This window comes from Cetorhinus maximus, chromosome 10, assembly GCF_964194155.1.
Source record: "Cetorhinus maximus chromosome 10, sCetMax3.hap1.1, whole genome shotgun sequence".
Classification (NCBI taxonomy): Eukaryota; Metazoa; Chordata; class Chondrichthyes; order Lamniformes; family Cetorhinidae; genus Cetorhinus; species Cetorhinus maximus.
This window is the reverse complement of record NC_135888.1, coordinates 26,264,200-26,291,229: the sequence shown is the minus strand read 5'-3', so window position 1 is coordinate 26,291,229 and position 27,030 is coordinate 26,264,200. Positions and strand designations below refer to the sequence as shown.

The window sequence follows — 27,030 nt, the reverse complement described above, 5'->3', positions numbered from 1 at the left end:
AAGGGGAAGTCAAGACGAGATTAAATTCAAAACAGGGATTTCAAACCTCAGCGAGGAGCTCAGCCAACTTCCAGCTTCAGAGAACGTCAACACAATGATGGCCTGCAGCCCAGGAATCATTCCAAATTACAGCCACCCCCTCAACACAACGCCAGGGAGCAAGGCACACAGGGGTCCTCCACACAGAAATCCGGGTCCTCCACACAGAAATCCTCCCTGGCTACCAGGGCCTGTCCGGAACTGCGCACTGGAGGGGAGCTCATACTTTCACATTTATCTTTCTCTCTGGGTGAACAGACACAGATCAACTGAGGCACCTCAAATTCTGTCTGCTCCAGAGCCTGCCCGATCACGTATTAACAGGGATATTCTGTGTAGATTGTTGAACGTTACGGGGGAGTGAGTACATCAGCACTTACCTTGCCAAAATCCCTCACATCAAACAAGTCAAACGGGTCAAAGAGCTCACTGTTCCTCATTCCGAATCGATCATGACAAACTTTCAGGAATGTTCGGATGTTCTTCAAGCACAAAAACTACAATCAAAGGGAGAGAATTACAAAATGTTCAGAGAAAAGCTTCACTGATTTAGATCTGTCACTACACAGATGCAGCCCAGTGTCAGCATCGCAACACCAGCAGTCAGGGTGTCCCAGGGAGCAGGGGGTTGGAGGTTGGAAATAGGACTGTGTACTCGGTGGTGGGGGATGGGTGGGGCTGTGTCTAGGTCAGCAGGTCCCAGGGATGACAGTGAAGGCATGGAGGTCAGGGGGTGGGGGAAACGACACAGACTGGTGTGTATAGAGAGCTATGTGCCAGGGTGCAAAGTGAAGGCTTTGGCTGGGGTGGAGGGAGATGGTATAGGGGACAGTATCTCCCAGGGTACACCAGGGGGGTGGGGGAGGGGGCTGGGGGTGGTAGAGAGAGAGATTTAGTGTGGCAGGGGGGCAAAGGGCAGTATGTCATGGTAAGCACAGGGGCGTGGGGCGTGGGGGGTGTTGTGGGGCAGGTTGGGAGTGGGTGGCGGATGGGGGCAGGGATCTTGGGAGTGACCTTAACAGTGGGACAATCTGTTCATCCTCTTCACCTGCGTTGATATCGCTGGTTACAGTCCCAGCAAAAAGGTTCGTTCCTGCAATCAACTCAAGGGTTTAAAGAAACAAACGCAGATAAACCAGCACACCGACTCAGGAGCACAATCCCTCAATCAAACCCACAACCAGTGACTGACCTGTCCCCACCAGTACTGTACCCCAGTGTTATACAGTGACTGACCTGTCCCCACCAGTACTGTACCCCAGTGTTATACAGTCACAGACCCGTCCCCACCAGTACTGTACCCCAGTGTTATACAGTGACAGACCTGTCCCCACCAGTACTGTACCCCAGTGTTATACAGTGACAGACCTGTCCCCACCAGTACTGTGCCTCAGTGTTATACAGTGACAGACCTGTCCCCACCAGTACTGTACCCCAGTGTTATACAGTGACAGACCTGTCCCCACCAGTACTATACCCCAGTGTTATACAGTGACAGACCTGTCCCCACCAGTACTGTACCCCAGTGTTATACAGTGACAGGCCTGACCCCACCAGTACCATACCCCAGTGTTATACAGTGACAGACCTGTCCCCACCAGTACTGTACCCCAGTGTTATACAGTGACAGACCTGTCCCCACCAGTACTGTACCACAGTGTTATACAGTGACAGACCTGTCCCACCAGTACTGTACCCCAGTGTTATACAGTCACAGACCTGCCCCCACCAGTACTGTACCCCAGTGTTATACAGTCACAGACATACAAGACGACCGGTGGTGGTGTAGTGGTATTGTCACTGGGCTAGCAATCCAGAGACCCAGGGGTCTGGGGGCCTGGTTTCAAATCCCACCATGACAGATGGTGGAATTTGAATTCAATAAAAATCTGGAAATAAAAGTCTAATGATGTCCAAGATACCATTTTCGACTATCATAAAAACTAATGTCCTTTACAGAAGGAAATCTGGCCGACATGTAACTCCAGATCCTCAGTAACATGGTTGACTCTTAAATGCCCTCTGAAATGACCTAGCAAGCCACTCTGTTGTATCAAACCACTAAAAAGTCAACAAAAAGGAATGAAACCAGACCAGGTGTCACTGGACTGTGATCAAGAGCAGGAACCTTGTCTGATTTCACCTGTGTCCAACCCAGGCTCTGACTGAAATCAGACAACTAAACGCAAGAAGTGTGGAGAGGGGGTGCGTCTGGGACCTGTACCCCAGCGTGTGTGGAACTGTCTCATTTCATGCACACAGTGTAAAGACTCGAACATTCTTTGTGAACTACAAATGCCGATTGTACAGAACAGCGCTAATCAGAGGCCAGGCCTGCTGCTGTGTCACAGAGAGGACACAAAATGTGCTATTGATGGAAAGACTTCCGCAGATACGGGAATGTCACCCAACATATCTAACAAATCAGTGACACAGCCAAGACTAGAATGGAACTGGCTCCTCGGGCAGGATCTGTTCAAAACAAGGGTTTGGGTTGATTAACCCTCAGTCTGTTCCATATGGAACACTGCAGGGTGTTCACATGGGCTTCAGCAGCAGAGTGAGCATTGTGTGTAATTCCCAAAACATTCTCATTCCATCCTTGTGAGACCAGAGATATCCAAACTTCACTAAATACCCCAAGCGAGATCAATTACTTGGCCTGACCAGGAAGCTGGACACTCGGACTGCAGCTTCATATTTTCTCGTGTGTTATTTTCTTTGGCTGGCACCTTGCAGTGTTCTGACTGAAATTCTTTCCTTCCAATGTTTTCATCGCCTAACATTTGCTACATGCAGGGTGAGATGAATCCCGTGTGCAGTATAAACATCAGCACAGGCCTGTTTCTATGCTGTACATTCTATCCACAGGATTTTACTGCAGAAACGTCCAGGCTTTAACGGCTGATCGTTCTGAGTTTCTGTACAATGGCTTCTGAAATAGTCTTAAAACAAAATCGGATGCCATTGTTCCTGTTTAATATGCTGCTGCCGGGACATGACATCATTACTCTAACGTGTTAAAAACTGCATTCATAAAAATCGCAGCCCATCGTACCTGAGCCAGCTCTTTAAAGACCGGCCAAAAACTAGTCCCATCCCTCCGTTGTTTCCCACCAGCCAATATCTCCAATTCCACTTGGAATATTATCCTGCCTGGGCACAGCTGGAGGAATCATTTAGGCACTGAGCGACACACACTCATCCCATTCAGGCAATGAGACTTGAGCAACTGACTCAAGCTGGGAGTTCAGTGTAGTACTGAGGGAGCGCCGCACTGTCAGAGGGTCAGTACTGAGGGAGTGCTGCACTGTCAGAGGGTCAGTACTGAGGGAATGCTGCACCATCAGAGGGTCAGCACTGAGGGAGGGCTGCACTGTCGGAGGGTCAGTACTGAGGGAGTGCTGCACCAACAGAGGGTCAGTACTGAGGGAGTGCAGCACCGTCAGAGGGTCAGTACAGAGGGAGTGCTGCACCGTCAGAGGGTCAGCACTGAGGGAGTGCTGCACCGCCAGAGGGTCAGCACTGAGGGAGTGCTGCACTGTCAGAGGGTCAGCACTGAGGGAGTGCAGCACCGTCAGAGGGTCAGCACTGAGGGAGTGCTGCACCGTCAGAGGGTCAGTACTGAGGGAGTGCTGCACTGTCAGAGGGTCAGTACTGAGGGAGTGCTGCACTGTTGGAGGGTCAGTACTGAGGGAGTGCTGCACTGTCAGAGGGTCAGTACTGAGGGAGTGCTGCACTGTTGGAGGGTCAGTACTGAGGGAGTGCTGCACTGTCAGAGGGTCAGTACTGAGGGAGTGCTGCACTGTCAGAGGGTCAGTACTGAGGGAGTGCTGCACCATCAGAGGGTCAGTACTGAGGGAGTACTGCACCGTCAGAGGCTCAGTACTGAGGGAGTGCTGCACCGTCAGAGGGTCAGTACTGAGGGAGTGCTGCACCGTCAGAGGGTCAGCACTGAGGGAGTGCAGCACCTTCAGAGGGTCAGCACTGAGGGAGTGCTGCACCGTCAGAGGGTCAGTACTGAAGGAGCGCTGCACCGTCAGAGGGTCAGTACTGAGGGAGTGCTGCACCGTCAGAGGGTCAGTACTGAGGGAGTGCTGCACCGTCCGAGGGCCAGTACTGAGGGAGTGCTGCACCGTCGGAGGGTCAGTACTGAGGGAGTGCTGCACTGTCAGAGGGTCAGTACTGAGGGAGTGCTGCACCGTCAGAGGGTCAGTACTGAGGGAGCGCTGCACCGTCAGAGGGTCAGTACTGAGGGAGCGCTGCACCGTCAGAGGGTCAGTACTGAGGGAGCGCTGCACCGTCAGAGGTCAGTACTGAGGGAGTGCTGCACCGTCAGAGGGTCAGTACTGAGGGAGTGCTGCACCGTTAGAGGGTCAGTACTGAGGGAGTGCTGCACCGTCAGAGGGTCAGTACTGAGGGAGTGCTGCACCGTCAGAGGGTCAGTACTGAGGGAGTGCTGCACCGTCAGAGGGTCAGTACTGAGGGAGCGCTGCACCGTCAGAGGGTCAGTACTGAGGGAGCGCTGCACCGTCAGAGGTCAGTACTGAGGGAGTGCTGCACCGTCAGAGGGTCAGTACTGAGGGAGTGCTGCACCGTTAGAGGGTCAGTACTGAAGGAGTGCGGCACTGCCAGTGTTGCCATCTTTCAGAAGGGATGTTAAACCAAGACCCCATCTGACTTTTCCGTTGGATGTAAAAGATCCCTTCTTGGTCTAAGAATAGCCCTGAGAAAAATTAGAGAACCCCAAAGTTTGACTCCAACCATCTATGCCAGGGCTCTCTGATGGGGGTGGTTGATTCTGGCACCTGCAGAGAGACAATGAGGCCTCCATTATTAGGCAAACATGACGTGGCACTCTGAGCGGTTTGGTCTGAGAACTGTTAATATTGTAATGGTTTCTACTCAGACCAGACTGACCACAAGAGAGGAACAGCACCCAGAATTATATAACTGGCCAATTTCCACTTTTAACATCAACTTTCACTGATCCTCAGGCCTTAAACCTTGTAAATTCAGCAGGAACAGCGGAGGCAGAAAGAGAGGGGGGAACTACATGTGAGAGAGAGAGAGAGAGCCCAAGATTATCCATGATCGTGTTGCATGGTGGAACAGATTCGACAGGCCATGTGGTCTATTTCTGCTCCTATCTATCTCATTTGATCTTGTGGAGCGGAGGGACAGCGTGTGTAGGGGTGAGGAAGAAGGAAGAATATGCACAGGGGGGCGGGGAGGGAGCATGCGGCAGAGGAAATGAGCTCATTGGTGGGGCTGACGTTCAGGGGAGGGACAGCGAGTTGGGAGGTGATGCAGGCATGTCCACAGAATACATAACGAGGCCTCTGAAGTTAGGGTGAGGGAGTGACCTAGGCAGAACTAGGGGAGCATGCAGCTGTAGAGATTACGAATGGTGCCAAGAGTCAGGTGAGACCATGGAAGGAGTTGTAAGTGAGGAGTGCGGTTTTGAATTCAATGAGCTGAGGAATAAGTAGTCAGTCAAAGTCAATGAACAGAGTGGGAGTGATAGGGAGGTGATAATGTCTGGAATGTGTCAGAGGCTGGGAGTTGAATGAGTCGAGCATTTGGGAAATTGGGCTGGCTGAGGATTTCCATGGTGACCAGTGTTCTTGCAGAGGTGGACATGGGCGGGGCTTGGTCATGAGGAATTTGTAGCTCAGCTCAGGAGCATTAACACCATGATGGACTCCTGGATATTCTAATATGACGAAGGTGTAAATAATTCTTCTGAGGATCCTCTCGTGACTGAAGAGTTCAATGTGGGATCGACATGGACACCCACAGAACTGACAGTTCACGTTGTCGTTGTCGTGTCAGCAGCTGCGATACGTCCGGCCTTCCTCTGGCATGTTGGATGCTTTGAATTTGGTGTAGATGATCCTCAAAACCCAATGAACCAAATTTCAGTGTTTGCCTCTATGTAGGCCAGCCAGCAGCAGCACTTTCCCAAAAGAGTTAGTGTGTAATGCAGCAGTTTGTATGGCATAGCATAGAGGACATGCAGACTGTGGGTTCTGGGCTGAGGAGAGTACAGCTGAGGAGAGGATTGAGAGGGCTACCAGACAAACAAGATCATTTCAATCCTGTTGATGCTCCTTGACATTCAGTGGCATTTTCATCGCTGAATCCCCCACAATCAACATCCTGAGGGTCACCATTTCTGAGAAACTGAACTGGACTAGCCATATAAATACTGTGGCTACAAGAGCAGGTCAGGGGCTAGGAATCCTGCGGCGAGTAACTCACCACCTTAGACCAACCCACCATCTTCAGCTGCTCCACCAATGACATTCCTCCCATCATAAGGTTAGACATGGGTACGTTCGTTGATGATTGCACAATGTTCAGCACCATTCGCAGCTCCTCAGTTACTGAAGCAGTTCATACCCAAATGCAGCAAGACCTGGACAATATCCAAGCTTGGGCTGACAAGTGGCAAGTAACATTCGCACCACACAAGTGTCAGGCAAACTAGCCATATAAATACTTTGTTTACAAGAGCAGGTCAGAGGCTAGGAACCCTGCAGCGAATAACTCACCTCCTGACTCCCAAAGCCTGTCCATCATCTACAAGGCACAAGTCAGGAGTGTGATGGAATACTCCCCACTTGCCTGGATGAGTGTGGCTCCCACAATACTCAAGAAGCTTGACACTGTCCAGGACAAAGCAGCTCCACTTGATTGGCACCCCATCCACAAACATTCACTCCCTCCACCACTGACGCACAGTAGCAGCAGTGTGTATCATCTACAAGATGCACTGCAGGAATTCACCAAGGCTCCTTCGGCAGCACCTTCCAAACCCACGATCACTATCATATAGGAGGACATGGGCAGTAGACACATGGGTATATGACCACCTGGAAGTTCCCCTCCAAGTCACACACCATCCTGACTTGGAAATTTATTGCCATTTCTTCACTGTCGTTGGGTCAAAATCCTGGAACTCCCTCCCTAACAGCCCTGTGGGAGTACCTACATCACATGGACTGCAGTGGTTCAAGAAGGCAGCTCACCACCACCTTCTCAAGGGCAACTAGGGATGGGCAATAAATGCTGGCCCAGCCAGTGACACTCACGTCCCATGAATGAATTTTTAAAAAGTTGAATATTCCACACTCCATAAACTTGATCCCAGCCAAAACTCTGCTACCCCTGCCCTAACTCGCATCAAGTCCCATTCCCCCACTAGCTCTGTGCTCACTGACCTATGCTGGCTCCTGATCATCCACATTTCAATTTTAAAATTCTCATCCATGTTTTCAAATCCCTCTATGGCCTCGCTCCCTCCCTATCTCTGTAATCTCCCCCAACCCCACACCCCTCCAAGGTCTCTGAGCTCTTTCAATTCTGGCCTCTTGAGCATCTCGGATTTCAATCACTCCACCATTGATGGTTACTGGCAAGCTCGGGCCATGCCAGACAGGTAGAACTGGAGCTGGATCTGGACACGGTGACAATTCAGAAATGTCACACAGCTTTACCAGTACATGTTAATGAAATTCAAGGCACTGCTGTGAACAATCCTGCGGTTGGGAATTGTGAGATTCTGCTTGTGAGTGTTCATTCAAAGCACTCAAATTAACTGCATGCGACAGTGTAAATATACACCTACAGCTGAATGAACTGGGACAATCAGACCATTGAGAGCCTACAAAGTGGCACAGCCACACGTGGGTGTGTGTATTTCAAGCACAAGTGAGGTGATCTCATTGCATGTCACCTGTCCCTCCCCACCTCGTCATCAGTCCAGGCTAACACCACCATGAGGAGCAAAGTCAGGTATATGGCGTTAGGATGTGGATTTTATTGAATGTTGGAATAGACTCAAAGAGCTAAATGGCCTCCGCTGGTTACTATGCTCACAGGCAGTGAATGTTTCCTTTGATCCTGCCTTTCATTGACAATTATATTTCACTGATGCTTGTTTTGTGAAACAAAATCTGAACTCGCAATTAATGTACACGAGCTGGAGGACTGGGCAAGCTGCCACCTTTCACTCCTTTCCTTTCACTCAAACAAGGAACAGAAATTCATACAAAGTTCTTCAATGCTCATCTGTCCAACCATCCTCCATTGACTACTGAGAGAGAAAAGCTCCAATGTCTGCTTCCTATTCTCCAATGGCTGCTGTCTTTCACTGCCCACTCTGGAGCAGTGGTGTCACCAAGCTATTTGACAATGGCATGCATCACAAGTAAGCCGATTCTATCCTGCCCTCAATGGGTGTCTATGCAAATAAGTCACCATCCTGACCTTGCCAAGCTGTAATATGGCTCTCAGAGAATACCACCATTCACCTTCCACTCACATCACTTTTCCCATTGAACCACCAACAGCGCAGCATCTCCTCCCCGAATACTGCCCCTCCCCAGGCGATGTTACACAATGTGCTTGCCTTTACTTTTATGCACATAACATGACAACCGGCGCACTGCACTTTGAATTGTGAGGAGTCACAGTTTTATGGAGTCAAGACTCATCAACTGTAACAATCACAAAACCAAAGAAACAACCTGAAAGGAGCATGACTGTGGAGATTTCAAAATTAAACCCTTTTAACCCAGGCAATCAGTTATGTGTGAGGATCAGCACAAGCAGGATTGTAAATGGAACATGCTGGCTCAGCCTCCAATTCCTTAAAACTCCCAGAAAATCAGCTTTAAAACTCAACACATACACAGGCTGACACAGGGTCCAATCATCTGCCTACAATGACTTACAAGGTCAGAGGTTAATCTAATGGCATCTGTTCTGTAACTAAAACCCATTCACCTCATTACGTTTGCCAAAATAGCACAGTACAAAATGGAGCAAATCTCAACTATGGAGAGGAGGAAAGGGAGAAGACTTACCTCATCAATATACATCAGTTACAACATGGGAACAGGTCATTCGGCCCATCCAATCCATTGTCACCTTTATCCTTCATGTGGGCAAATAATTCCGATCACATTTTCCCACCTGCTCCCACTATCCCCTCTTTTCAACATAATCTCAAATGTTTGCAGTTTCACTCCAGCTACTACGCTGGGAGTGAATTGCATCACCTTCTGATTCTCTCTGCGTGAAGATGTTTCCCCACTCTGAGTTTGAAACCTCTTACAATTAATCTTCTGTCTTTAACCTCTCATTGTAGGCCCACAACTGCTGGAAAAAGACTGCCTCTATCTATGCTGACACATCCTTCCATCAGATTGATGTGATGACCCATGTGTTGGGAAAAACCTGTATTTTCTTTTGTGCATCGTCCTTTTAAGACCAAAGCGGTCTGGGGAGAATAGGTAAATAGAAAGCTAATCGCAGTGGGATTGGGTCAAAACTTTAGCTTTTTGTTTGGCAGTTCAGAACACACAGAATTTGTGTAAAGAGGAAACAAGCAAGTTTCTCTCAAAATGGAAAAGTTATCTGTTCAGCAGTCTTCGAAACAGGTCTCTGAGAATACAGCCGGGACAGTGATACCATGTGTGTTATCCAGCTGGAAAGAGCAGAGACCTGAAAACAGAAAGGGAAAAGGATTGTGGACTGGATAAAGCCCATTGCTGCTGTTTCAGTGTTGCCAGAGCCCACCAGAAGTTTAAAGGGTTGGAAAGGGGAATCTCTGGGGGTTCAGTGCCATTGGGACTGTCGTGATCCAAGTGAGAAAGGATTTGTAGACATGCGCCTTGTTTGTGGTAACTGTATCCAGAGAATTTGGATGGCTTTTGGCTGCTGGTGAATGTGAGTCAAGGGCTGAAATGATGGAGTATGAAGTGAGAGACCCTACATAGTGGAAGCCGAGTTGGAAAGTCTATGAGGTTACACATGATGCCACATTTGTGTGGGAAGTAATGAGTGCTTGTAACTACATGAGGTATATCTTTGTTGTATCAACTGTTTAAATTTATCTTTTTATTTGAAATATCCTTCACCTGTTAATTAATGTTTGAATTATGTTGACTTTAGTTGGTTTGTTACAGTGAAAGTTTTTAAAAATGAAATCTTGTCCATTGGTTTTCTTCTGTTGACTTCATGGGGATTCATTTCTTTGAAAAATTATTGGTCTCTATGGGGATTATAATAGAAAGATGGTACAGGCAAGATGGGCCAAATGGCCTCCTCCTGTGCCGTAACCATTCTATGATTTTATTTTACGATTAAATTTCGCTATCACATAACCATGTAAGCTGTGTTGTTCTGATAAATGAAAAGCTTCTGCCCCTTGGCTCTGATAGAATACACTTTACGAATGAGCGAGGGAGTATTTAGGTCCCAGGTTCAATCATTAGTCTTCACAAGTTTGCGAACTTCAGTCAGTGCCTGATAACCTCAAGATCAGGAATGGAGGGAATGATCAGACAGGGTTTCAAACCCCCTTCATTCCCCAGTGACCCGCAGCAAAGGGCACCTGTTCAGATGTCCAGTGCTCAGGTTCCACTTTGATACCCCACATTGGCACAGCAAATCAGCAGTCAGTGTTAGGCTCAGAGATGAAGCACAGAAACTAGAATGGACTAACCCTAATGGAACCTGCATCACAACAAGAGACAGCACCTTCAGGGGAGATGGGGACTCCGTACCCCCAGTGAGAGTCAGCACCTTCAAGAGAGTAGGGGGGCCTGTACCCCATTGAGAATCAGCACCTTCAGGAGAGGATGGAACCCCGTACCTGAGTAGGAGTCAGCACTTTCAGGAGACGAGGGGGCCATCCTACTCAAAGGGACAAAGGGTAGCTGGAGAGGAAGCTTAAAAATGTCCTGCCAGTATCATTAGGTGCATTCTCTTAGATTGGAATTGAGGTACATTGATGGGGGCAATACACTCTGTATACTTGTGAGAAAGGTACTGCAATAATCATGGGTGATTTCAATCTACATCTAGATTGGACAAATCAGGTCTGCAAAGGTAGCATGGAATGAGAGTTCATAGAGTGTTTTCAGAACAGTTTCTGAGAGCAGCACATTTTAGCACCAACCAGAGAGCAGGCTACACGAGATCTGGTATTGTGCAGAGACAGGATTAATTAATTACCTCATAGTGAGGGTGCCTCTAGGTCACAGTGCTCATAATATGATTGAATTTCACATTCAGTGTGAGGGAGAGAGGAATGGGTTTAAGACTAGTGTTTTAAACTTAAATAAGGGCAATTATGAGGGCATGAAGACTGAGCTGGCTAAAGTGAACTGGGAGATTAGGTTAAGGAATAGGTCAGCAGAGATTCAGTGGCAGAAATTTAAGGAGGTATTTCAGGATACTCAGAAAAGATACATTCCAGTGAGAAAGAAAGACCAAGGGAAGGATACACCATCGTGGTGAACTAAAGAAGTTAAAAGTAGCATGCAATTGAAAGAAAAAGATTAGAATTCCGCAAAGATGACCGACAGGACAGAATATAAACAACAGCAGAGAATGACTAAAAGGTTAATAAAGATGGGAGAAATTAAGAGTATGAGAGAAAGCTAGCTAGAAATATACGACAGTAAGAGTTTCCATAGGTATTTAAAAAGGAAAAGGGTAAGTAGGATGAGTGCTGGTCCTCTAGAGAGACAGTCTGGGGAATTAATAATGGAAAATAAGGAAATGACAGATGAATTGAACAGGTATTTTGCATCTGTCTTCACAGTACAGGGTACAAATAAGATCCCAGAAATAATTGTGAATCAGGAGGTGAAAAGGAGAAACTTAAAACAATTACAATCAGCAGGGAAGGGTACTGAGAAAATTATTACACCCTAAGAGCTGACAAATCCCCAGGTCCTGATGGACTTCATCCTAGAGTCTTAAAAGAAGTGGCTGCTGAGATAGTAGATGCACTGGTTTTAATTTTCCAAAATTCCCTAGATTCTGGAAAGGTCTCGTCAGATTGGAAAACAACAGGGAGACAGAAAGCAGGAAAATACAGGGCAGTTAGCTTAACATCTGTTAGAGGGAAAATGCTGGAATAAGAAAAGGGCCTAAGAAATAGGAACAGTAATAGACCATTCAGCCTATCGAGCCTGCTCCGCCATTCAATAAGATCGTGGCTAATCATCTTGTGTTTTGATTTTCACATTCTCATCTAACCCCAATAACCTTTGATTCCCTTGCCTAACAAGAAACTATCTACTTTTGCCTTAAAAATATTAAATGACACCACCTCCACCACCTTCTGAGGCAGAGTATCTATTAGTAAGGAGGTTATAGCAGGGCACTTAGAAAATCTCAATGCATTCAGGCAGGGTCAACATGGTTCTGTGAAATGAAAATTTATTGGAGTTCTTTGAGGAAGTAACAAGCAACGTGGATAACGGGTAATCTGCGGATGTACTGTACTTAGATTTCACGAAGGCATTTGATAAGATGCAACGTTACAATGCAAAATAAAAGCTCATGGCATAGGGGGTACCATATTGGCATGGATAGAAGATTGGCTGGCTACCACGAAACGGGGAGTAGGCATAAATGGGTCATTTTAAGGTTGGCAAGATGTGACGAGTGGAGTTCCACAGGGATCAGTGCTTGGGCCTCAACGATTTACAATCAATATTAATGACTTGGATGATGGGGCCAGCTGCAGGGTTGCTAAATGTGCTGATGACATAAAGATGGATAGGAAAGTAAGTTGTGAAGAAGACATAAGGAGTCTGCAAAGGGATAGACACAGTTTAAGTGAGTGGGCAAAAATCTGGCAGATGGAGAATAATGTGGGAAAATGTGAACTTGTACACTTTGGCAGGAAGATTAGAAAAACAGCATATTATTTAAATGGAGAGAGATTGCAGAACTTTGGGCTCCAGAGGGATTTGGTTGTCCTGGTACATGGATCAGGAAAAGTTAGTGTACAGGTACAGCAAGTGATTAGGAAGGCAAATGGAATGATGTCATTTATTGCAAGAGGAATGGAATGTAAAGTAGGGAAATGTTGCTACGGCCATATAGGGCATTGGTGAGATGACATCCAGAGTACTGTGTACAGTTTTGGTCTCCTTATTTAAGAAAGGATATAGAAGCGTTAGAAGCAGTTCAGAGAAATTTCACTCGACTGATTCCTGGGATGGGGCATTATCTTATGAGGAAAGGTCGAACAGGCTGGGCCTGTATCCATTGGAGTTCAGAAGAATGAAAGGTGACCTTATTGAAACGATATAAGATCCTGAGAGGACTTGACAGGGTGGATGCTGAAAGGATGTTTCCCCTTGTGGGACAGATTAGAACTAGAGGACTCAGTTTAAAAATAAGGGGTCTCCCATTTAAGACAGAGGTGAGGAGAAATTTTTTCTCATAGGGTCGAGAGCCTTCGGAACTTTTGTCCAATGACAGTGGTGGAGGCGGAGTCAACGAACATTTTTAAGACAGAGGTACATAAATTCTTGACTAATATAGGAATCAAAGGTTATCAAGAGTAGGCAGGAATGTGAGGTTGAGGTTATAATCAGATCGGACATGATCTGATTGAATGGCAGAGCAGGCTCGAAGGGCCGAGTGACTCCGGATTCATATGTTCGTATTTATCTAACCCCGTGCTGTACCTGTCCTGGGAGTGTTTGATGGGGACGATGTAGAGGGAGCTTTACTCTGTATCTAATCCCGTGCTGTACCTGTCCTGGGAGTGTTTGATGGGAACAGTGCAGAGGGAGCTTTGCTCTGCATCTAACCCCGTGCTGTACCTGTCCTGGGAGTGTTTGATGGGGACAGTGTAGCGTGAGCTTTACTCTGTATTCTAACCCCGTGCTGTACCTGTCCTGGGAGTGTTTGATGGGGACAGTGTAGAGGGAGCTTTACTCGGTATCTAACCCCGTGCTGTACCTGTCCTGGGAGTGTTTGATGGGGACAGTGTAGAGGGAGCTTTACTCAGTATCTAACCCTGTGCTGTACCTGTCCTGGGAGTGTTTGATGGGGACAGTGTAGAGGGAGCTTTACTCAGTATCTAACCCCGTGCTGTACCTGTCCTGGGAGTGTTTGATGGGGACAGTGTAGAGGGAGCTTTACTCAGTATCTAACCCTGTGCTGTACCTGTCCTGGGAGTGTTTGATGGGGACAGTGTAGAGGGAGCTTTACTCTGTATTCTAACCCCATGCTGTACCTGTCCTGGGAGTGTTTGATGGGGACAGAGTAGAGGGAGCTTTACTCTGTATTCTAACCCCATGCTGTACCTGTCCTGGGAGTGTTTGATGGGGACAGTGTAGAGGGAGCTTTACTCTGTATTCTAACCCCGTGCTGTACCTGTCCTGGGAGTGTTTGATGGGGACAGAGTAGAGGGAGCTTTACTCTGTATTCTAACCCCGTGCTGTACCTGTCCTGGGAGTGTTTGATGGGGACAGTGTAAAGGGTTTAAATTTTAATTACTGCAAATTGCGATTTCGCCAACAGGCAGACCATATGTGACAGGTATCCTGCAGATTGCTATCAGTCTCTGAGGTAATGAAAGCAAAATATTGAGGACGAGACTGATAATACAGATGCTGAAGGAAACCGACATGACATTTAATCAGCTCGACAAAAGCTCACCCCACTCCAACTGGATATTTAGGATATCGGGATTGTTACATTGAAATTCCTTTTCATCACAACTCATCCGGTCTCAACCTTCTCTATAAATGCAACACTGGTACACCCCATTTCAATCACTGCATTCTCTTAACTCAGGTAATATCCCTCATCATGCAGCCGCTGAAAATTGAGCATCACCCACAAAAACCACAACAACTCATACAAACCAATTCCATCCCATAAACTCAACCAGCACCATCACAACACAACTCACCCCCTCTCAAATTCAACAACGCAATGTAGGTCAGCACCAGCCCTGCTCCCACTGCCACAACAGCAACCCAACACATCCTTGCACCACAACTCCACAACATCCTCCACCCCAATCTCAGTTCCCACTGTGTCCCATCCCCCGCCACACATTCCGGCCGTTCCCCCAGCAGATGCCCCACCTTCTGGTCCCTCCTCTGCCCATGCCGTCGGGCCCCTCCCTCACCGCCGATGCCCTCCATTCCCTCTCTAGCAGGGGCCACTGGATGGTGTCCAGAAGCAGGAACCCAGGCTGATTCTCATCTCAGTGGCATGGGGCATGACCCGGGGGTCCATGCGCCGGCAGGCTGACCCGGGGGTCCGGGTACCAATGGACTAGGTAATCTTCTCTCCCAGTCTGTTCTATGTGTGAGTCACCCATCACTCTCCAGAAATTAACATGGATTCAGACTAAGTGAAAAAGCAGGAAGTTGATTGCTTTCCACTTCCTCATACTCAACGCCATGGGCTTGAAGTGCTCCGAAAACCTATTGAAAAGATTTACTGGAAATCTCCTGAGGTAGTTTGGGCACTTTGCCAAAGGGAATTAAATCCTTGGCAGGCACACACTAAAAACACTGACATCAAAACCAGAAACAGCTTCACAGGTTTTCAGTCAGAACAGGTTACAACAGAGATGGGGGTGGGTGGGGCAGGGGGGGCGGGGGAGGGCGACAGAGAGAGGGCCACACAATGCATCTCTCTCTCACAAACATAAGAACATAAGAAATAGGAGGAGTAGGCACACTGACATGGGCACACACACTACATGCTCATTTTCACTCTACAGCCCCCTCGATGATAATTTGTGTGTATTAAAATGGCTGGGCCATTGCACTTCACTCCTCACTCACCAACAGGTCGAATGCTAATGTTCCAACAAAACCTAAGCTAGCAATAGACTGGAGAAGCTCAACTGCTTTCCCCTGCAAGGACCATCCCACTTGTGCTGAATAAGTTGATATCAGTAGCAGGATTGATAGCTACTGTTCACCCTGAAAGAGGGCGAGGTCACTATGCAGGGCACCTGTTCCTGGTCACTATCAGTGCCTCTATCCTGCCCAAAATCAGTGCATGATTGGATTTGTCCTTTGTGTTGGTGTGCATGGCTCAGCTCTCGCTCAGAATGGGCCGAGCAGGGTGGAGAGGGGGCGTTACTGCGCTGGTTGTGGGTGGCAACCATCAACCCAAGAGTCAGCATCTTGAGGGGAAGGAGGGAAAAGAGACAGCTGGTTCCATTGGGTGTGAACAGCAAACGGCAGTCTTCCAATCAGTGGCCAGTTCAAAGCTCTGCTGCAACAATCCAGGACAGGATTTACACATGTAAGAGACCGAAATAAAATTGGATCATTTACAGCTGCTGCATTAGTGCTGACTGCCCATGAGCCTCAACAAACGCCCACACGGTCAGGGCATCTGCACTGAGACACATAGCAGGACTGGGAATTGGCACTGTCCCTTCCATTTGGAACAAATGTTGGACTGGCATATAAAAGCCTTCATATTTCCTCACTTCATCTGTATTGCGTAAGAGAGCAAAAGGAAACTCTGAATGAGTCCCATCCAGCTGCAGTGTATTTTTGAAAAGTTTAGCCAAACACTCAAAACCCGACAGCAAGCCAACTCAAAACCCGACAGCAAGCCAACTCAAACTGCCACATGCTTCTAACAGGCACATTTCAGCCCTAATAGTTTCAGGGGGTAAGCAGGGGTGTGGGGCTTGTCCAGTTGGCCTCCTTCTGTGCTGTAACCATTCTGTAACCCTCAGACAGTGCAGTAATCCCTCAGTACTGACCTTCCGACAGTGCGGCGCTCCCTCAGTAATGACCCTCCGACAGTGCGGCACTCTCTCAGTGCTGACCCTCCGACAGTGCGGCACTCCCTCAGTGCTGACCCTCCGACAGTGCGGCACTCCCTCAGTGCTGACCCTCCGACAGTGCGGCACTCCCTCAGTGCTGACCCTCCGACAGTGCAGCACTCCCTCAGTGCTGACCCTCCGACAATGCGGCACTCCCTCAGTACTGACCCTCCGACAGTGCGGCACTCCCTCAGTGCTGACCCTGTGACAGTGCAGCGTTCCCTCAGTACTGACCCTCTGACAGTGCAGCGTTCCCTCAGTACTGACCCTCTGACAGTGCAGCGTTCCCTCAGTACTGACCCTCTGACAGTGCAGCGTTCCCTCAGTACTGACCCTCTGACAGTGCAGCGTTCCCTCAGTACTGACCCTCTGACAGTGCAGCGTTCCCTCAGTACTGTCCCTCTGACAGTGCAGTGTTCCCTCAGTACTGACCCTCTGACAGTGCGGCACTCGCTCAGTCATAGACTTTGGACAGAGTTTGACATCAGAACCTTCTTGTTGACCATCATTACCTCTCTTGCCAAAGAAAAACAAACCTTTTCATTTCTGACAGTGGCTCGACTCAGCCACCCACCTCGAGAGTCGCCCTGCATTAAACCGAGACCCTAACCGACCAAGACCTTTGTCCTCTCAGGTGGATGTAAAAGGTCATGTCACACAGCTCAAGGAGAACAGGAGAGTTCTCCTCAGTTTCCTGGGCCAATGTTCATCAATAAGCATCATTACTAAAATCAGTTTCTCATTTTTATAATTGGGGCACCCAGAGATTGTGAAGAGAGCTATATAAATGCAAGTTTATTCTTTCTTCCTCTAAAAAGAGTGAGATGAGTTTTTAGGTGCAGACTGCTGGAGATTGCTGGGATTGAGGGGGGCACTGGAGGGAACTGGAAGCCAGGTGGAGGGAGATCTCAATGTCAACAGACCGCAAGTCTCTGGAGCCAGACAACACACCCACTGAAAATAAAATGTGAATCATAATTCCAGGAGATTTTCAATTAATTGACATGAATTTACTGAGCTGCCACTGGTTCAGGCTGCAGAATGTCAGCCCGCTGGGGAGGCTCACGAACAGCAGAGTATGGGAATGAATTGACTCCAGAATCAGATAGGATTCAGTGCCACTGAGTTCAGCAACATTCTCAGAATTTCAGCACTAACTCCGCCCTACTTTCAAACTCAGATTGAACCTTGATATGTTCCTACACATCAGTGTCTCCCAAAAAACTCTCTTCAATAACTAGGCACATCTGATTACCCAGTAACAGAAATGCTCTGATCTCACCTGCTCCAGTCTGCAATCCCCACGGTGCAGAACCTGCAGCCTCATCTGCTCAGAATGGCCTAGTTCCAGAATACAGCCTCTGTCAACAACCTCCTCACAGCAAGCGAGGCGGGAGGAGAAAGAGGAGGGGAGTGGAGGGAGGGATGGCGAGGGGAGCGGGGTCAGAAGAGGACAGGGGGGTTAGAAGAGGGCGACGAGGGGGAGTCGGAGGAGGTTGGTGAACGGGGATGGTGTCATAGTGGTATTGTAACTGCACTGATAATCCAGAGGCCCAGGGTAAAGCTCTGGGGACCTGGGTTCAAATCCCACCACAGCAGATAGTAGAAATTGAATTCAATAAAAATCTGGAATTAAATGTCTAATGATGACCATGAAACCATTGTCGATAATTGTAAAAGTCCATCTGGTTCACTAATGCCCTTTAGGGAACGAAATCTGCCGTCCTTACCTGGTCAGGCCAACTGTGACTCCAGACCCACAGCAATGTGGTTGACGTTTGTCCTCTGAAATGGCCTAGCAAGACACTCAGTTGTAACAAACCACTAAGAAGCTATAAGGAATGAAACCGGACGGACCACCAGACATCAAGCTAGGCCACGGAAACGACAACAGCAACCTCAGCCCTGTCAACTCTGCAAAGTCCTCCTTACTAACATCTGAGGACTAGTGCCAAAATTGGGAGAGCTGTCTCACAGGCTAGTCAAACAACAGCCTGACATAGTCATCCTCATGGAATCATACTTTACAGATAATGTCCCAGACTCCACCATCACCATTCCTGGGCATGTCCTGTCCCACTAGCAGGACAGAAACAGCAGAGGTGGTGGCACAACGGTATACAGTTGGGAGGGAATTGCCCTGGGACTCCTCAACATCTATTCCGGACCCCATAAAGTCTCATGGCATCAGGTCAAACATGGACAAGGAAACCTCCTGCTGATTGCCACATACCGCCCTCCCTCTGCTGATGAATCAGTGCCCCTCCATGTTGAACACCACTTGGAGGAAGCACTGAGGGTGACAAGGGCAATGAACGTACTCTGGGTGGGGGGCTTCAATGTCTGTCACCAAGAGTGGCTCGGTAGCATCATTACTGACTGAACTGGCCGAATCCTAAAGGGCATAGCTGCTAGGCCGGGTCTGCAGCAGGTGGTGAGGGATCCAACAAGAGGGAAAAACATACTTGACCTCATCCTCACCAACCTGCCTGCCACAGATGCATCTGTCCCTGACAGTATCGGTAGGAGTGACCACCGCACAGCCTTTGAGGAGATGAAGTCCCGTCTCCACATGTAGGATGCCCTCTGTTGTGTTGTGTGGCACTAGCACCATGCTAGGTTTCAAACAGGTCTAGCAACTCAAGACTGGGCATCCATGAGGTGCTTTGGACCATCAGCAGCAGTAGAATTGTACTCAACCACAATCTGTAAACTCATGGCCCAGCATATCCCCCACTCTACCATTACCATCAAGCTAGGGGATCAACTCTGGTTCAAAGAAGAGTGCAGGAGAGCATGCCAGGAGCATACCAGACATACCTAAAAATGAGACATCAACCTGGTGAAGCTACAACACAGGACTACTTATGTGTCAAACAGCATAAGCAGCAAGTGATAGACAGAGCTAAGCGATGCCACAACCAACAGATCAAATCTAAGCTCTGCAGTCCTGCCACATTCAGTCGTGAATGGTGGTGGACAATTAGACAACTCACTGGAGGAGGCGGCTCCACAAATATCCACATCCTCAATGATGGAGGAGCCCAGCACATCAGTGCAAAAGATAAGGCTGAAGCATTTACTACAATGGATGATCCATCTCGGCCTCCTCTGGAGGTCACCAGCATCACAGATGTCAGTCTTCAGCTAATATGCTTCCCTCTACATATCATCAAGAATTGGCTGAAGGCACTGGATACTGCAAAGGCTGTGGGCCCTGACAACATTCCAACAAGAGTACTGGAGGCTTGTGCTGCAGAACATGCCCTTAGCCAAGCTGTACCAGTACAGTTACAGCACTGCCATCTACCCAGCAATGTGGAAAATTGCCCAGGTATGTCCTGTACACAAAAAGCAAGACAAGTTCAACCCGGCCAATTACTGCCCCATCAGTCTACTCTCCATTATCAGTAAAGTGATGCAAGGGGTCATCAACAGTGCTATCAAGTGGCACTTCCTTCGAAATAACCTGCTCACGGATGCCCAGTTTGGGTTCCGCCAGGGCGACTCAGCTCCAGACCTCATTACAGCATTGGTTCAAACATGGACAAAGGGGCTGAACTCCAGAGATGAGGTGACTGTGACTGCCCTTGACATCAAGGCAGCATTTGACCAAGTATGACATCAAGGAGCCCTAGCAAAACTGGAATCAATGGGAATCAGGGGGGAAACTCTCCACTGGTTGGAGTCATACCTAGCACAAAGGAAGATGGTAGTGGTTTTTGGAGGTCAGTCATCTCAGCTCCAGGACATCACTGCAGGAATTCCTCAGGGTAGTGTCCTTGGCCCAACCATCTTCAGCTGCTGCATCAATGACCTTCCTTCCATCATAAGGTCAGAGGTGGTGATGTTCGCTGATGATTGCACAATGCTCAGCACCATTCATGACTCCTCAGATATTGAAGCAGTCCATGTCCAAAGGCAGCAAGACCTGGGCAATATTCAGGCTTGGACTGACAAGTGGCAAGTAACATTCGTGCCACACAAAGTGTCAGGCAATGACCATCTCCAACAAAAGTGAATCCAACCATTGCCCCTTGACATTGAATGGCATTACCAGCGCTGAGTCCACCACCAACAACATCCCGGGGTTTACCGTTGACCAGAAACTGAACTGGACTAGCCAGATAAATATTGTGGCTACAAGAGCAGGTCAGAGGCTAGGAATACTGCAGCGAGTAACTCAACTCCTGGCTCCCCAAAGCCTGTCCACCATCTACAAGGCACAAGTCAGGAATGTGATGGGATACTCCCCACTTGCCTGGATAAGTGCGGCTCCAACAACACTCAAGAAGCTTGACACCATCCAGGACAAAGCAGCCCGCTTGATTGGCACCCCATCCACAAACATTCACTCCCTCCACCACCAACACAGAGTGGCAGCAGTGTGTACCATCTACAAGATGCACTGCAGGAATTCACCCAGTCTCCTTAGACAATACCTTCCAAACCCACCAACTCTACCATCCAGAAGTACAAGGGCAGGAGACACATGGGAACACCACCACCTTCAAGTTCCCCTCCAAGTCATTCACCATCCTGACTTGGAAATATATCACCGTTCCTTCAGTGTCGCTGGGTTAAAATCCTGGTACTCCCTCCCTAACAGCACTGTGGGTGTACCTACACTACATGGACTGCAATGGTTCAAGAAGGCAGCTCACCACCACCTCCACAAGGGCAATTAGGCAATAAATGCTGGCCCAGTCAGCGAAGCCCACGTCTTGTGAATGAATTAAAAAAGGAGGGCGGTGAGGGAAGGAGGCAGGAGAAAGGAGGGCGGCGAGGGAGGGAGGCAGGAGAAAGGAGGGCGGCGAGGGAGGGAGGCAGGAGAAAGGAGGGCAGCGAGGGAGGGAGGCAGGAGAAAGGAAGGCGGCGAGGGAGGGAGGCAGGAGAAAGGAAGGCGGCAAGGGAGGGAGGCAGGAGAAAGGAGGGCGGCGAGGGAGGGAGGCAGGAGAAAGGAGGGCGGCGAGGGAGGGAGGCAGGAGAAAGGAGGGCGGCAAGGGAGGGAGGCAGGAGAGAGGGCGGCGAGGGAGGGAGGCAGAAGAAAGGAGGGCGGCGAGGGAGGCAGGAGAAAGGAAGGCGGCGAGGGAGGGAGGCAGGAGAAAGGAAGGCGGCAGGAGAAAGGAGGGCGGCGAGGGAGGGAGGCAGGAGAAAGGAGGGCGGCGAGGGAGGGAGGCAGGAGAAAGGAGGGCAGCGAGGGAGGGAGGCAGGAGAAAGGAGGGCAGCGAGGGAGGGAGGCAGGAGAAAGGAGGGCGGCGAGGGAGGGAGGCAGAAGAAAGGAGGGCGGCGAGGGAAGAAGGAGAAAGGAGGGCAGCGAGGGAAGAAGGAGAAAGGAGGGCGGCGAGGGAAGAAGGAGAAAGGAGGGCGGCGAGGGAGGGAAGAAGGAGAAAGGAGAGCGGCGAGGGAAGAAGGAGAAAGGAGGGTGGCAAGGGAGGGAAGAAGGAGAAAGGAGGGCGGCGAGGGAGGGAAGAAGGAGAAAGGAGGGCGGCGAGGGAGGGAAGAAGGAGAAAGGAGGGCGGCAAGGGAGGGAAGAAGGAGAAAGGAGGGCGGCGAGGGAGGGAAGAAGGAGAAAGGAGGGCAGCGAGGGAGGGAAGAAGGAGAAAGGAGGGCGGCGAGGGAAGAAGGAGAAAGGAGGGCGACGAGGGAAGAAGGAGAAAGGAGGGCGGCGAGGGAAGAAGGAGAAAGGAGGGCGGCGCAAGTGAAGGGGGGGAAGAGGGGTCAACAGTAGAGGGATGGCAGTTTGGAGGGCGGCGGGCAATGGGACGGTGGGGAGTTGCCCTCTTTTGGATGAGATGTTGAACTGAGGACCCATGGGCACTCTCCAGTGGATGTTAAAGTTCTCCCATCCACTATTTTGAAAGGTAGCAAGTGAGTTCTCCCCAGTCTCCTGGCCAATATTTGTCCCTCAATCAACATCACAAACACAAATGATCTGGTTGTTAAACACATCACTGTTTGTCAGATCTGGTGTATAAATTGGTGCCTCTGTTTCCTACATTATAACAGTGACTCCACTTATCTCATTGGCTGTAAAGAACTTTGGGGCATGAAAGGCCCCTCTCGAAATACAAGTCCATTCTTTCTTTCAGTAATCGCAAAAAAAACCCTTGACCCCCTTCATCCTTTCAAACTACCATCCCATCTTCACATGACTCTCCTCTCCAAAATCCTTAAACATGTTGTTGCCTTCCAAATCTATTCCCATCTCTCCTGGAACTCCATGTTTGAATCCTTCCATTCAGTTTTCCACCCCAGCCATGTTGCCAGAACAGTTCTTATCAAAGTCAGAAATGACATCCTCTGTGACTGTGACAAAGGTGAACTTTCCCTCCTCGTTTTTCTCGACCTGTCTGCAGCCTTTGACACAGTTGACCTCACCATCCTTCTCCAACGCCTCTCCACTGTTGTCCAGCTGGGTGGGACTGCACATGATGCATTTTAATCCAAGATCTCCAAACTCACCTAATTCTGGCCTCTCGAGTATCCCCGATTTTAATTGCTCCACCATTGGCAGCCACGTCTTCAGCTGCCAGAGTTCTAAACTCTCGAATTTGCTCCCTAAACTCTGCCTCTCCTGTATTCAGATGCTCCTTAAAACCTGGTCTCTTTGACCAAAGCCTTTGATCACTTGTCTGAATATCTCCTTGTGGCTCAGTGTCTAATTTTGTTTTTAACATTCCTGTGAAGCACCTTGGGACATTTTAGAACATTAAAGGTGCTAGACAAGTTGTTTTTCACATTTCTCTTTCCCCTCCACCCTGGAATCAATGCTCCCCAGTTGCCAACGCTAATTTAGAGTGGGGATCAGGGCTACAGCCACTGATGTTGCCCTGCTGCCCCCTGCTTTACTCTGTACATGAGCAGGAAAGTGCAGCTGGCCAGCGGTCAGCACTCAGATATTGTGCTGGACAGGGAGCTGTACGATCCAGAAAACAATCAGAACAATCTCCATGGTTCCAATTCTCTCGCTCATCTGTCTAGTCCATTCATCAACTGGTAGTTCACCCATCAACTGTTCCTCCTCTCAACCTGCCTGTTCCATCTTTGAGATAATAAAGGAAAAATTGTGCAGTATAATCAGGAGGAGGAGTTGCTGACTGGATGCAAAGGATGGAGGTGGAGAAAGACAAGGTACTACGAGGGGAGTGGAGCTATGATACAACCAGAGTGTAAAGGCAGCAAGGAAAGGGCTGAATACAAAGATGGAAAGTTAACATAGAAAATGAAGAATTAAGAAGAAAAGTTAGTTACATGAAAGGGTGTGGGAGAAGAAAGCCCTTTACAAAAAAGGACTGAGATAACCAGCTTCAAATGTCTTTATCTCAGTGGGTCAACAGTATCTGTTATTCTCTCTATCTTCCAGTTTCTCTCTCTTGCTCCTTGTCCATCTGCCTCCTACCCCACCCCCATGTCTGTGTCTTGCTCATCAACCACCTCCTCCCCTCTCGTGTGTGACAGAGCCAGGCTTTGCTACAAGAGCACTGGCACAGGCTGCCTGCTGTAAGCCTGTTCTGCAATGGTTTGTTCTAACCTGTCCTGTGCATGTAATACTTTGTCTAAAACAAAATAAAATTCTGACTGAATAAATCCTTGTTAAATCACCAACAGAGAGAAGGATGACGCAGTTCAGCAGCAATTGGAAAGGAGGGGTAGTGGGAGTCAGATTGCTGCACAAGTCAAACAGCTGTCTCAGCCAGAAACAGCACCAGAGCGATGGGGGCTGACTAGTTATTGATATGTTGGGCACAGTAGGGGAGGTCTGGGGAGGAGGCAAAATTCCTCCTCTCTCTTTCTCCTCACTCCCCAAGGCACTGTATCACCCGAGCCGCAGGCTATGCGGACCCTGGGAATTTACACGGGTCATCACTCATCACTAGTGCCTAATTGAAGAGTAAATTCCCAATTAATGGCATCTTTTCCAGCCCTGAGATATCACAAAGCATTTCACAACCAGTGAAGTAATTTTACTCTGCAGCTCCAGGACTTTTGCAGGCTTGTACACAGCAAGATTCCACAAAGAGAGGTTAATCCAAAATAAAAACAGAAAATGCTGGAAATATTCAGGAGGTTAGGCAGTATCTGTGGAGCAAGAAAGTGGGTTAATATTTCAGGCTGACGATCTCTTCTGATGTAAGGTCATCGATCTGAATCATGAACTCCGTTTCTCTCTCCATAGGCGCTGCTAGACCTGCTGAATATTTCCAGCATTTTCTGTTTTTATTTTGGATTTCCAGCAATCTGCTTTTCAACAGGTTAATCTGTATTTTTTGGGATCAAATTTCACCAGGTACTGAGGAAAATTCCCCTACTCTTCTACTAAATAATCCACCCGAGAAGGCAGAATTGGCCTCTGTTTAATGCCTCCATAAAAACACCTCTGACAGCGCAGCACTCCCTCAGGACTGACCCTCCGACAGTGCAGCACTCCCTCAGCGCTGATCCTCCAACAGTGTAGCTGTCCCTCAGTACTGACCCTCCAACAGTGCAGCACTCCCTCAGTACCGACCCCCTAACAGCGCAGCACTCCCTCAGTACTGACCCTCCGATAGTGTAGCACTCCCTCGGTACTGACGCTCCGACAGTGCAGCACTCCCTCAGTACTGACGCTCCGACAGTGCAGCACTCCCTCAGTACTGATGCTCCGACAGTGCAGCACTCCCTCAGTACTGACCCTCCGACAGAGCAGCACTCCCTCAGTACTGACCCTCTGAAATGCAGCACTCCCTCAGTACTGACCCTCTGACAGTGCAGCACTCCCTCAGTACTGACCCTCCGACAGTGCAGCACTCCCTCAGTACTAGCATTGGGAGTGTTGCACATGGTTATTGGGCAAACAAGCAACCAAAATTGATATGTGAGAGTATTTAGCAGTTACAGGCCCTGCGAGTACAGGTCCCTTCGTTGCTGTCATCGTGTCTGCTGTGTTTCTTTTATTCAGTAACCAGTCATGTTAAAGGTTAATTCCCAGAGTTCAGCACCTTGAGCACTGCTGCCTGTGACTTTCTCCTACACCAGATGGTTCACTGTGACTGAGGCAGCTGCGGAGAGGTCAGTGAATTTCAGTTTTAATGTGTTTGCTTATTTTGCATATTGGACCCCTAGGCAGATACTGCCTGGGTGTCAGCTTTTTCAGAATCTGTCATCATCTAACTGTACGCTTTCCCAAAATAGATTCCTCACAACCACTGCCCAAGCAGATCTCTACATCTCTCAGAAACAAAATCTGTGCTTTGATCCAATAACTCTCTCCCAAAAACACACAAAAAGGAATCCTCAAACCCAAACACAACATTCGCAACACTCTCCTTGTCTCAGCGTGTCGCCTAGGGCTTGACCTTTCCCTGGTTTTGTCTCTCATGTCAGGGGCTGATCAGCCACTGAAAGCCATCCTTTCAATCTGGGCCAGCTTGTGTCATTGATCCAAATTCACTCTCTATGCTCGAGGGCAGCAGTAAATTCTGATTACCCCTCCACTGTTGGGGGCTCAAATAGAGGACACATTGCCTCCACTGGGTTTTGAGATGTGCAGCAGCCCCGCGACGGCTCACTGAATAAAGGCACTGCCTGGTAGCACCAATCCAAACACCAGAGCTTCCATGCCCAGCTCATGTTGCATTTGTTGATCTCAGAGAGTGTGGGGACAGTACAATCAGCCTCAGTCTGAGTCACGAGGGGGAAAAAAGATCAGACAGTTTTCCACCCGCTGATGTGGTGTGACAATCCAGAATGGTGGAATGGTTGTCAACATTCGCCACCTAGACTCACACAAAGACTGGGCACTTGGGCCAGGAACATGGTTCATGACAAGGATTCCCAGTGAACATTAGCAGCTGTGTAAGAGGAAGGAAGAGGTGGGGAACTGAGGGGATATTAGAAGGCAAGCAGCTGAAGTGGGAACAGGAGTTAGGGAGAAGGGAACAATCCTTTTAAAAACTAGGAAATAATCTAAAATATTTTTCCTCCTTAACCCAGGAACTTGCATGTACTCAGGACTGATACAACATTTATCAAGCAAGAGTGTTACATATCCTGCATTCCATTTTAACACACCTCATTAACCCAACTACTGCATATTTCATCATATTTTAAGAATAAATTATGCAGCAATTTTACTTTCCAATGCAAGAGCTCTCAGTGTCCCCCTCACTAAAAAAATTACAAGCTAACCTCAGGTACCCTGGTGGCTCAGTCAGCACATGGGCTGGTGCTGAGCACCACAACACAGCAAAATCCAAGTCTGCAGCCCAGTTTGTGGGTGAGTTCGCAGATGTCAACCAGCTTACCAGTTAGAGCTGTCTCTAGCCTCAGTGCCCGCAGAGCAAAGCAGAACAGAAGGGGCTTGCGCTGCTGCCCCT

General features: G+C 48.7%; 1 protein-coding gene across 1 annotated transcript in view; it reads right to left on the bottom strand.

Moving 5' to 3' along the window:
- vav2 (vav 2 guanine nucleotide exchange factor) overlaps nucleotides 1–27,030 on the bottom strand; it is a 200,422-nt gene that overhangs the window by 163,779 nt on the left and 9,613 nt on the right. The window contains exon 2 of the mRNA XM_078551281.1: nucleotides 420–536. Coding sequence (XP_078407407.1) covers nucleotides 420–536 — 117 coding nt within the window. The remainder of the gene's footprint in view (nucleotides 1–419; nucleotides 537–27,030) is intronic.